The 11,640-nt window shown below is 49.6% G+C and overlaps 1 protein-coding gene across 1 annotated transcript; it reads right to left on the bottom strand.

The window, feature by feature from the left end:
• Window positions 1-355: 355 nt before the first annotated feature.
• Window positions 356-9,084, bottom strand: STARD5 (StAR related lipid transfer domain containing 5). Its single transcript, XM_055555759.1, has 6 exons — window positions 8,911-9,084; window positions 8,281-8,330; window positions 7,792-7,924; window positions 4,698-4,815; window positions 3,501-3,594; window positions 356-944 (listed from the first exon to the last, which is right to left on the bottom strand). The coding sequence occupies exons 1-6, from the start codon at window positions 9,007-9,009 to the stop codon at window positions 797-799; spliced, it is 642 nt and encodes a 213-aa protein (XP_055411734.1). The 5' UTR covers window positions 9,010-9,084; the 3' UTR covers window positions 356-796.
• Window positions 9,085-11,640: the final 2,556 nt, after the last annotated feature.

Here is an 11,640-nt window from a genome sequence, read left to right on the forward strand (position 1 = left end):
TCTGGGTCGGGAAGCTCCCCTGGAGAAGGAAATGGCAACCCACTCCAGTATTCTTGCCTGGGAAATCCCATGGATTTGGTAACAGCACTATGGCCCTACCAGGGCTTGGAGGCCAGAAGACTCCTGCTCCACCTTCCATAACCAAGGACAAGAAAAGGCAAATGCCCAAGGGAGGGAAGGTTCTCCTCAAATCCCATTTGTAGGCTTGCTCCATCCAGAATCAATTCCAGAGTGCTTCCAGGGCCATATTCAAACTGCCTGGTTTCCCTGGGGCACATGAAATTTAATTCATGCAGGGGAAAAAGAAAGAAAACTGATTTCAATAAAAGAGACAACAAAAGGAATACTGAAAGTGTTTTTCCTGAAGGCTCATCTCATTTTTTAAACATCAAGTTGATGTCTTTAAGGGGAAGGCTGGCACAGCACCATACATCCGGGGGTCTGTGGTACAGGACGGAGAGCTCGGATGCAACAAAGGGGCTGAGCTGGGTTTTGGGGGATCTCTGAGAGTGACTGGCAGAGGAAGGCTTTGGACCCTAGTGTGTCGCATGGTGCCCAGGCAGAGTCCCCATCTGGTGGTCGGGGGCTCTTATGCACCTGCCAGAGAAGGTGTGCTTGGATGACAACAGCCCCACCCGAGTAGATGGAGGAGCAGGGGACCCAGGGCTGCCCCTGGAGACGCACTTTCCATTGGTGTCTTCCAAAGGAGCCCATGGGCTCCCAGGCTCTCCAGGGGTGTCTCAACAACTGCCCTTCTGCACGAGCCACTGCAGTTCTTGGCCAACCAGCCAGGCTGTCAACCAAAGAATTTCTTCACTGCTTTCCCAAGGTTGGCATAGAACCCAGCCATGCTGCGGGGGAAGAAGGAGTCCACGACGCTCTGTGGGAGGTAACCACTGAGGTCAGTCTGGAAGAACGTGACCAGGCTGGTTTTGTTTGGCTCCCTGTGAAAACAAAAACAGGGCTGTTAGGTATCCAGAACTGAGGGCCCACCCAAGGAAGTGGTCCAAACCCAGGGATTTCGCTGGGTTTACTGCCCAGGGGTCCCCTCTGGACCTGCTTCTTTTCAGGATGGAAGTGTGTTCTCTCAAGCATGCTTCCCTGGCCCCACATCGATGGCAAGTGAGGACGTGCCCCCATTTCCATCACAGCAAGGTCATTCATTCCCTGTGCCTGATTCACTCAGGAAAGTCTTCCAGAGAACTTACTCTGGTGCCAGGTCCTGGGAGAAAGAGACATGATGCTGCCCTCCGACCATTGAGGGCAGTGATTCTGCGAGAGGTCTGGCAACTCCTGGGGGTTCCTGACACCCTTTCAAGGGCTTTTTAAGGTCAAGGCTATTTTCCTCACAGCACTAAGATGTGATTTGCCTTTTCTCTCCCATTCTCTCAGCCTGTATTTTATTCTCACAAATTTTTCCCATGGGCAGCACAACAAAGGCATGGGCTTTGTGGAGACCAAGCAGTTTTGTTTATTTATTTATTTTTAATTTTTGGAGGCCATGACTCACAGCATGTGGGATCTTACTTTCCCAGCCTGGGATCAAACCTGCATCCCCTGTATTGGAAGTATGGAGTCTTAGCCACTGGACCACCAGGGAGGTCCCTGAGCATTTTATTTGAATGGAGTTGTTAACAGCTTTGCTGCTGTGGTGGGGGGCCCAGTTTCCAAAGGCTCTTTGATGTGTGTATCACAACAGACTGAATGTAGAAGCAGATGTGAGCTTCTATTAAGCCTGATATTAATATTTCCTCAAATGTAAAGCAAGACCACTCTCTACTATTTTCTCTTTTGAAAAATAGTTATTTTTCACAATATTTATGTTATCATGTAATTGCTGTTGTTGTTGTTCAGTCGATAAATCATGTCTGACTTTTTGCAACCCCTTGGACTGCAGCATGCCAGGCTTCCCTGTCCTTCACTGTCTCCTGGAGTTTGCTCAAATTCGTGTTGAGTTGGTGATGCTATCTAACCATTTCATCCTCCACCGTCCCCTTCTCCTTTTGCTTTCCATCTTTCCCAGCATCAGCGTCTTTTCCAATGAGTCACTTCTAATGAATGTATCATTATTTTAAAATGTCCCAGGTTTAATGTCAAATATAGTAAATATTGATGGATATAATCCACATGAACAAAACACTTTGATGCCCTGAATAATACTGAAGAGTGTAAATGAGGGCTTCCCTGGTAGTTAGCGGTAAAGAATCCACCTGCCAATTCAGGAGATGTGGGTTTGATCCCTGGGTCGGGAAGATGTCCTGGAGAAGGAACTGGCAACCCACTCCAGTATTCTTGCCTGGGAAATCCCATGGACAGAGAAGCATGGCAGGCTACAGTCCATGGGATCACAAAAGAGCTGGACACAACTGAGTGGCTGAACAGCAACAATGGAGACTTAGACCAAAAATATGAGAACTAAGATCCTGCATGCTGCTCAGTATGGCAAAACAAAACAAAACAAAACCAAAAACCTGGCCATGACCTGTGAGAACACGGGGACAGAGCCATTTCTGAGCTCAGTTCTGGGGCTGACTCATGCTGTGCTCTCAGAATTACCCGTAAGGCCAGAGCATCTCAACCTCATTCCTTGTTGAGGGAACTCTAAGAAGACTGGGTGCCTAGACCCTACATGGCCAGCCTGTGACCCTGCACAGACTCCCCAGCCTCCCTGAGCCTCAGTTTCTTCATTTGCTAAATGGGACCAAGACATTTGCCCAGCTTGCCTAGGACTAGAGGGAGGGTTCCCCACATCAGAAATAAGGACACTTCCCCACAATTTTGAAGGCAGGAGAAGAAGGGGGCAGCAGAGGATGAGATGGTTAGATAGCATGACCAACTCAGTGCACGTGAGTTTGAGCAAACTCTGGAAGGTGGTGAAGGATATGGAAGCCTGGTGTGCTGCAGTCCATGGGGTTTCAAAGAGTTGGACACGACCGAGTGACTGAACAATACCACCACAATTCTTTCTCACACACCAATAGAACTTTGGCGTATTACATCACTGATATGTGTATGTGGGGCTCTGTAACAGCAAGGCCTAGGAGAGGTGTAAGGCATTTTAATTATTGGGAATCATTGTTAATGTTGCCATTGAGTAGAACATCCTCTGCCTTGGATAGAAAGGAGATCAAACCAGTCAATTCTAAAGGAAATCAACCCTGAATATTCACTGGAAGGACTGATGCTGAAGATGAGGCTCCAATACTTTGGCCATCTGATGCAAAGAGCTGACTTACTAGAAAAGATCTGATGCTGAAACTGAAGGCAAAAGGAGAAGGGGAAGGCAGAGGATGAGATGGTTGGATGGTATCACCGATTCAATGGACATGAGTTTGAACAAACTCTGGGAGATGGTGAGGCACAGAGTGCCCTGGCATGCTGCAGTCCCCAGGGTTGCAAAGAGTCGGACATGACTGATCGACTCAGCAACAACAACAGGACATCTTCAGTGAAGCCAGTGAGGTCTGGGCACGTCATTCATTCTAGGAGGTTGTCCTTACCCTGGCAGAGGTTCACAGAAACAACCACAGGGATGGTTAAATCCTCTCACGTAACCCGGCTTTGGGGGACAAGATGGATGCTCCACATTGGCAGCTGGAAGAGAGAGTAAAGGGTAAGGGAGCTACAACTTCCGGCAATCGGGCCACAGTGGCTGAAGGGCCTTACCAGGCACCCAGAGTGTATGCAGACCAGTCACCTGGAGCCTGAGCTCTCCCTACTGCCACCCCACTGTCCCTCACACACATGCGTTCACCCTATGTGTGCTCACACACTTCTGCACTCACATATACACACACACCCTCTCCAACCTGCCAGAGTATTAGAGGAAAGAATAATTCAGGGTCTTCCCTGGTGGCCCAGTGGTAAAGAGCCCACCTGCCAATGCAGGAGAGGTGGGTTCAATCCCTGGGTCAGGAAGATCCCATGGAGGAGGGCATGGCAACCCTCTCCCGTGTTCTTGCCTGGAGAATCCCATGGACAGAGGATCCTGGAGGGCTACAGTCCAGGGGGTCACAAAGAGTTGGACATTACTGAGCATACATGCATGCAGGGAACTAGATTCCAAATGCTGTAACTAAGACCTAGCACAGCCAAATAAATACAATTTTTTTTTTTTTTTAAAGAACATTTCAGATGTCAGGCTCGAGTGTAGAAGGAAGAAGGTCTCCTTCTCAATTCCCGGCTGACAGAGGTGTGGACGTGCCACCACCTGTCCCCACATGGGATATTCAGGAAAGCAGCCAGGCTGGCGCTTTCTGCAGGAGGGACTGTAAAAAGTGCAGAGGCAGGAACTCTGCTCCTGGCTGGAAGTCGGGGAGCCGACAGCGCCACAGCCCTCTTGGGAAGGTACACCATGGGTGCAGGGGATCACCACACCCTGGGGTTCCCTCGAGCTAAATCACAGCCCGTGTGTCTGGGGTACAAACTATTCACCTCAGCAGGAATGAAAACAGGGTGCTGATGGAATCTGTGTCTTCAAAGTAAAATGACATGTATGGATGCTCTCATCTCAGACCTCCCTGGCACAGAATCCCCCCAAACCTGACAAGGGGAAGGGAACAAAGAAAAACAGGCCCAGGCTGTGCATGCCTCAGGGATTTCTAGCTGGTGGGCTTTCTTTGGGGAACTGGGTGGGTGTGGGGGAGACAGAGACCAGCATCCCACTAACACCTCAAAGCAGGGCCACCATCGCTCACCATTGGAACTGATGGTGCCGTCCTCGTACGTCCTGACCAGCACCAGGTCCACGAAGTCTCTGGGGGAAATAAGCTTCATGACGGCCGAGGGGGTAGTGGTTCTGCTGAAGAGCAGGGTCTGTCAGAGGAAAGAGGGGTCCAGCTGCATCCGATGGCCTGGCATCTGCTCCCTGCCCTGACTCCACTCGGAGCTCACCCACCCCCACATCCGGTCCCAATAAGCCAGGCTCTGGAAGATGGGAACAGCACTGACAGCAAGGTGGCATTGTGACCTAGAGGGTCTGGAATGAACTTCCCCAGGAGGTGGTGCCGGGGTCACGAGAATATACCCAGTTTGCAAAATCTTGGGTTGTGACCTCGGCAACAAGGGCAGCACAAACGATGCAACAAAGAACTGGCCTGCGGCAACTAAGACTTGACTCAGGCAAAAATAAAAACAAATAAATATTTTTAAAAATAATTTTTAAAAGGACCATGAGAGTTGTCACTGGTGGAGCACATAACAAGAGTCTGTCTGGACAAAGTTCTTTGTTGTTCAGTCACTAAGTCTTGTCCGACTCTCTGCAACCCCATGGACTGCCACATGCCAGGCCTCCCTGTCCTTCACTATCTCCTGGAGTTTGTTCAAACTCATGTCCACTGAGTTTATGTACAATGCTCTCAGTGGTCCCTCACAACTGAGAAACTGGTTTCATTTACCCATTTGGCCAAATAAGAAAACTGAGGCTTGCAGAGATGAAGGAATTGACCACAAAGCTCAGGGTGAAGAGAGACTTGAACGGGGCCGGGTCTAGCCTGAGGCAAGAGAGGCCATTCCTTTCTTAAGCTGACTCTGCTCTTCTTGCTCAACCTTGAGAACAGTGCCTCCTTAAATATGTGTCCTACACAGCTTTCTGGTTTCCCCCAGTCCCAGCCCTGGGAGGGAGTACCCCTAGAACTTCACCCAGTCTCAGAATATTCCACCAAGTTCATTCCCCCACTTTACAAGTCAAGGACCCCTCAAGCCCATGCTTTATCCCATGGTTTCCCTACTCCAGCAGGACCTTGGCCCTTTCAGGGTCACATGATCAGGCCCCAGGATGGGACAGTCCCAGGGACAGCCTATCCCATTATTCACTTAACGTGTTAATCACTCAGTTGTGTCTGACTCTTTGTTACCCCATGGACTGTAGCCTGCCAGGCTCCTCTGTCCATGGGATTCTCCAGAATACTGGAGTGCGTAGCCACTCCCTTCTCCAGAGGATTTTCCCAACCCAGGGATTGAAGCCAGGTCTCCTATATTGTAGACAGATTCTTTTCCATCTAAGTCATCAGGGAAGCCCATTCACTTAATATTTGTTATCTAAATGTGCTCATTTTTTAAAACTTAAACTTATTTTAAAAGGAAGCTATTTAACTGCTGGAAATGAAAAAGAAGGTATCATTTGGCATAAATAAAAGACAACTGCTACACACACACACACACACACACACACACGGAATTCTTGCGTTCTGATTCTGAGCCTGAGGCCAGCTGTCTGTCATAATGGAGATTAGCAAGGTGTCAAAGGCACATCAGCCCCTGAGACTTTCTGCTTCAAGTTATCAGAGAGATTGAAGGCTTGAAATGGAGTGACTTCACTGGGGTGATTGAAGTTCAGCTTCGACTGTTAAAGACCTATCACCTTGTGCCCCACCCTTCACGAAACACTGACGTAAACTCCTGTGATAATGAATTGAAATGTGAATTCCTGGTGAAGGTTAAGAATACTTGGTTTCTGCTGATCAAATAGTAAAGAATTACGGCTTCAGGTTTCATAACACCTGCTATAGAAGCACCCAAGAGGGTACTAGGTCCACAGATGTCAAAATCAAGGCACCATTCAAAAAAAAAAAAAACTAGCAACATTTCCTCAAGGCAACTTTTTCATTTCTTTTGGCTATGTCTTTTTTTTTTCCTCCTTAACTTATATAATCAAAATGAGGTGGATTCTTAATACTACGGGGCTTTCCAAGTGGCTCAGTGGTAAAGAATCTGCCTGCCAACGCAAGAGACCCAGTTAGATTCCTGGGTTGGGAAGATCCCCTGGAAGAGGAAATAGAAACCCACTCCAGTATTCTTGCCTAGGAAATTTCATGGACAGAGGAGCCTGGCGGCTACAGTTCATGGGGTCATAAAGAGATACAACCAAAGCAACTTAGCATACACACACATGCTTAACACTACAGAGGATCCCAGGGCAGGACCAACTAGATCTCTGCTGTCCAATATGGCAGCCACAAGTTCCACATGGCTATTTAAATTTACACTGAATCATGAAAATTATATAAAATTAACAATCTCTTCAAACTAGACACCTTTCAAATGTCTGTGGCCACTTGGGGCCAGTGGCTCCTGTATTGAACAGCGCTGTTGTCGAATATTTTCATCACAGCAGAAAGTTCTACTGGGCAGCACTAGGCTAGATACCACATGTTTTATCGGCAGAGAAAGTGGCATCCAGAGTTTGCCCCCAGCACAGTCTCACAGCTGGCGGAGGATCCTGAGTCTGTGGCCAGGACTCATTATCATGGTCCCATCAAGGGGCAATATTTCCAACTAGAGCTGATGCGTCCAATCCAGGCTGCTTCACCATTCTCAGAGCTCACATTCACTTTGAACTCCTGCCTTCATTAGCCACTGCAGGGTTCTCTCAGCTCTGTTTAGGGCAGCTCTACCTCTCTGGGTCTCACTGGTACATACCTATACTGAGCTGAGGCTGGGTTTAAGTGTTGAGCAGTGCGCAACCTATTTGCTGGGCACTCCCCTTGCCTAAGGGCTTTCCAGGTGCCACAGTGGTAAAGCATCCACCTACCAATGCAGGAGACGCAAGAGAGGCAGGTTTGATCCCTGAGTCGGGAAAAATTTCTTGAGAAGGAAATGGCAACCCACACCAGTATTCTTGCCTGGGAAATCCAATGGACTGAGGAGCCTGGCTGGCTACAGTTGCAAAGAGTCAGTCACAACTTAGCAACAAAACAACAACAACTCCTTGCCTAAAGGTGTCACTGACCCTTCACAGAGGGGACAGAGTCAGCTTACTGTCTCTGGATAACAGTGCTTGGAAAGACTTACATCAGTGAGGCTTTCAATAATTTCAAAACTGTTCACATTCTCATCCCACTGAGCTCGTAAAGTCCCAGCAAGTGGCTTCACGCAGTCCCACACCTGCTGTGGTGTCCCGTTCACAATGCCTTCTCCTTTGTACCTGTAGCACAAAGAGCAATGTGACCCCAAGGCACCAACCAAACTTGTTTATTCTGGGATTACACAGAAGGACTAGAAGCCATGTGTGCCACTCTTCTTTAAGACAGCCTTGCAGAGAAGGGGCTGACATCTACCGGCCCACCTCCCCATGGGCCTGCAGAAACGGACAGACGCTAAGCTTTCATAAGAATACAGTTTGAGGAAATGATTTAGTTAGATGCAGAAGCTTTTCCGGAGGATGACTGGCAAGTTGATTCCAGGTGCTAGGATGGACTGCCGTCTCAAAGGAAGCAAACCCACAGAAACATCAGGAGAGGTGTGACACCCTGAGGAGCTCTGAGCAAGGCATGCACTTACAGGTTCCCTGGAAACTCCACAGATGGCCTCCAGGAAACTGAAACTCCGTTCTGTCAAAAGGCACAGAATCGCACAATTTTAGAACTAAAAGGGCTCTTGGGAGATAGAGCCCGATCCCCTATTTTATGGAAGAAAAGTCAAGAGCCTCAAGAGATGCAAGTGTCCAAGGTGAGACCCAACTGATTTGTGACAGAGTGGGGACTAGTCCTGAACAAAGCTGCCTCCAGGATGATGCGATGGACAAAGGGATCTCGTGTGGCTACTCGAAGAGCTTTAGAGCACTGGAGATTTTCAAATCTCTTTAAAAACCACCATGCATCTTGTTTCCTCGGACAATTTAGATCTGTTTGGTGCTTCCCGCTCCACCCTAACCATTTGCCAGCAGGTGACCTTGACTAAGTCATTTAGTGAAAGGGACACATACTCATCTCCTAGGGGTCATTGTGTGCACAACTGGCCCTATATTTTTTTTTAAGGAAACAACCCCCAGTGGAATCTCCTCTTCAATCTAGCTCCAGGGGATAAAATGCAGAAAAACTCACGGGAGAGGAGGAGCCTAGGGGCTTCTGAGACCCCAGCCCCAGGGAGCAAAGACCCCACGACCCCTTTCTGCCCCCGTTCCTCACTCACGCCTTCCCGGCAAATCTTCCAGCCTGACTTGTCTCGCCGGTACTGGAGCATCTTCTCCGCCACCGCCTCGCTCACCTGCGCGGCCGTCGCCAGGTCCATTGCGCCGAAAGATGCGCGAGGCCTAGGGGTCGCAGGCAAAGTGTGCGGTTGCGGCCCCGCAGTTGGGTTTGGGAAGCCGGAAAACCAGGGCATGGCTTGGAGCCCAGAGTCCCGCCCCAGCCCCGCCCCCAATCTAGGATTGGTTTAGACAGTCTGATAGGTCCCGCCCTACTCTGAGATTAGCAGGGCCGGAGATAGACTGGTCCGGCAGCGCACACTACGCGCTCAGCCTGGGCTGGTCCAGGGCACCCGTCGCAAGGTCCCCCGGGATCCGCCTTTCGCCCGTCCCAGCTCAGGGAGGGGCTTGGGGGCGCCGGAACTTGGGAGGGCCAGTGGTGGAGAGCCAAGAGGGCGGGAACAGGTCTTGGATGACGTCGTAGGCTTGTGTAAGCATAGTGGACTTTAGTCTTGAGTGCGCCAGAGGCTTTCTGCCAGGGTGGATGATGGTGAAATTTCCATCAGGTATTCCTTTCTAGGGCGGCTGTTGTAGGGGTGGGAGAGGCAGTGTGCGCAGAGACGGGGTGGGGGTGGGGGCAGTTAGGAAGCTGCGGCGGTCCTGGGAGAGATGGTGGTAGCCTGGAGCAGGAGGTGGTGGTGCAGGTGGAGAGAAGAGGACCCTCGGAAAGTGTTTAGAAAGCTAGAACATACAGATCTCTGTGACAGATAGTGGAGACTGGAGGAGTAGGAAGCGCATGACTCCCACCTCCTGGCTTGAGCTGCTGGTAGTTTACCTGAGAGGGAGACCAGAGACAGGGTTGAGGGGAGACATGGTGCGTTCAGTTCTGGTCTTATTCAGTAGGAGGTGCCTGAAAGACCTCTGAGGGATGTCTGGGAGACACTGGGATGCGCTGGCATCTGGGACAGAGCTGGGCCCAGCTAAGAGATCGCAGAGTTCTGTGGCTCTGGTGGCCTCCACCTTGAAGGAGTGAGTGGGATCACATCCCCTCAGCTCCGTTCCTCCTTCACAGCGGGGTTGTTGTCATTTAATCTCTAAGTCATGTCCAACTCTTCTGCAACCCTATGGACTGTGGCCTGCCAGGCTCCTCTGTCCATCGGATTTCCCAGGCAAGAACACTGGAGTAGGTTGCCGTCCCCTTCTCCAGGGAATCTTCCCCACCCAGGGATGGAACCCAAGTGCAGCTGCTGCTGCTGCATGTGCTTAGTTATGTCCGATTCTTGCAACCCCATAGACTATCAAATCCCGTAGACTGCCTGCCAGGCCCCTCTGTCTATGGGATTCTCCAGGCAAGAATACTGGAGTGGGTTGCCATTTCCTTCTCAAGGGGATCTTCCTGACCCAGGAATGGAACCTGGGTCTCCTGCATTGCAGGCAGACTCTTTACTGACTGAGCTATGAGGGAAGCCACTGAGCCACCCCCGGGACCCCCTTTTCAGAGCTATAACCAACTAAATATTTGAAAAGATCAACACTGAGATCAGTTTTTATTTTCTGTTTTGGGTGCATATTGTTTCATCTCAAGTTTTTTAAAAAATGGTGTAAGAAAATGACTGCTGCTGCTGCTAAGTAGCTTCAGTTGTGTCCTACTCTGTGCGACCCCATAGACGGCAGCCCACTAGGCTCCCCTGTCCCTGGGATTCTCCAGGCAAGAACACTGGAGTGGGTTGCCATTTCCTTCTCCAATGCATGAAAATGAAAAGTGAAAGTGAAGTCGCTTCAGTCGTGTCTGACTCTGTGTGACCCGGCAGCCCACCAGGCTCCTCCGTCCATGGGATTTTCCAGGCAAGAGTACTGGAGTGGGGTGCCATTGCTTTCTCCAAAGAAAATGCCTACTTGAAACCATTTCATGGAAGATGTGATGGACTGCCAGGTGTTGACAGGCTGGATGCAGAATTAGAGAGTTCTAAACCTGGCTTCCAGAGAAGGCAATGGCACCCCACTCCAGTACTCTTGCTTGGAAAATCCCATGGACGGAGGAGCCTGGTAGGCTGTCTATGGGGTCACTAGAGTCGGACACGACTGAGCAACTTCACTTTCACTTTTCATTTTCATGCATTGGAGAAGGAAATGGCAACCCACTCCAGTGTTCTTGCCTGGAGAATCCCAGGGACGGGGAAGCCTGGTGGGCTGCCATCTCTGGGGTCGCACAGAGTCGGACACGACTGAAGCGACCTAGCAGCAGCAGCAGCAAACCTGGCTTCATGCACAATTCACTGTGTGCTTTTGAGCAAGTCACTTAGCCTGTTTTCTTATAGGTGAAGTGAGACCATGATAGATGTCGTCCCATGCCAGTGTGATGGGCGGGTGAAGTAATGCATGTGAATGTTCCTTGAAGCCATTAAAAAAAAAAAAAAAGACTTCCTTGGCAGTCCAGTGATTAGGACTTCGCCTTCCAATGCAGAGGGTGCCAGTTTGATCCCTGTTCAGGGAGTTAAAATCCCACGTCTTGGGTCAAAAAACCCCAAAACATAAAGCAGAAACAATATTGTAACATTCAATGAAGACTTTTTAAAATGGTCCACATCAAATACATACATCCATATATATATGCCAAAGAATGCTCAAACTACCACACAATTGCACTCATCTCACACGCTAGTAAAGTAATGCTTAAAATTCTCCAAGCCAGGCTTCAGCAATATATGAACCGTGAACTTCCTGATGTTCAAGCT

Source organism: Bubalus kerabau, chromosome 19 (genome assembly GCF_029407905.1).
Source record: "Bubalus kerabau isolate K-KA32 ecotype Philippines breed swamp buffalo chromosome 19, PCC_UOA_SB_1v2, whole genome shotgun sequence".
NCBI classification, from domain to species: domain Eukaryota; kingdom Metazoa; phylum Chordata; class Mammalia; order Artiodactyla; family Bovidae; genus Bubalus; species Bubalus kerabau.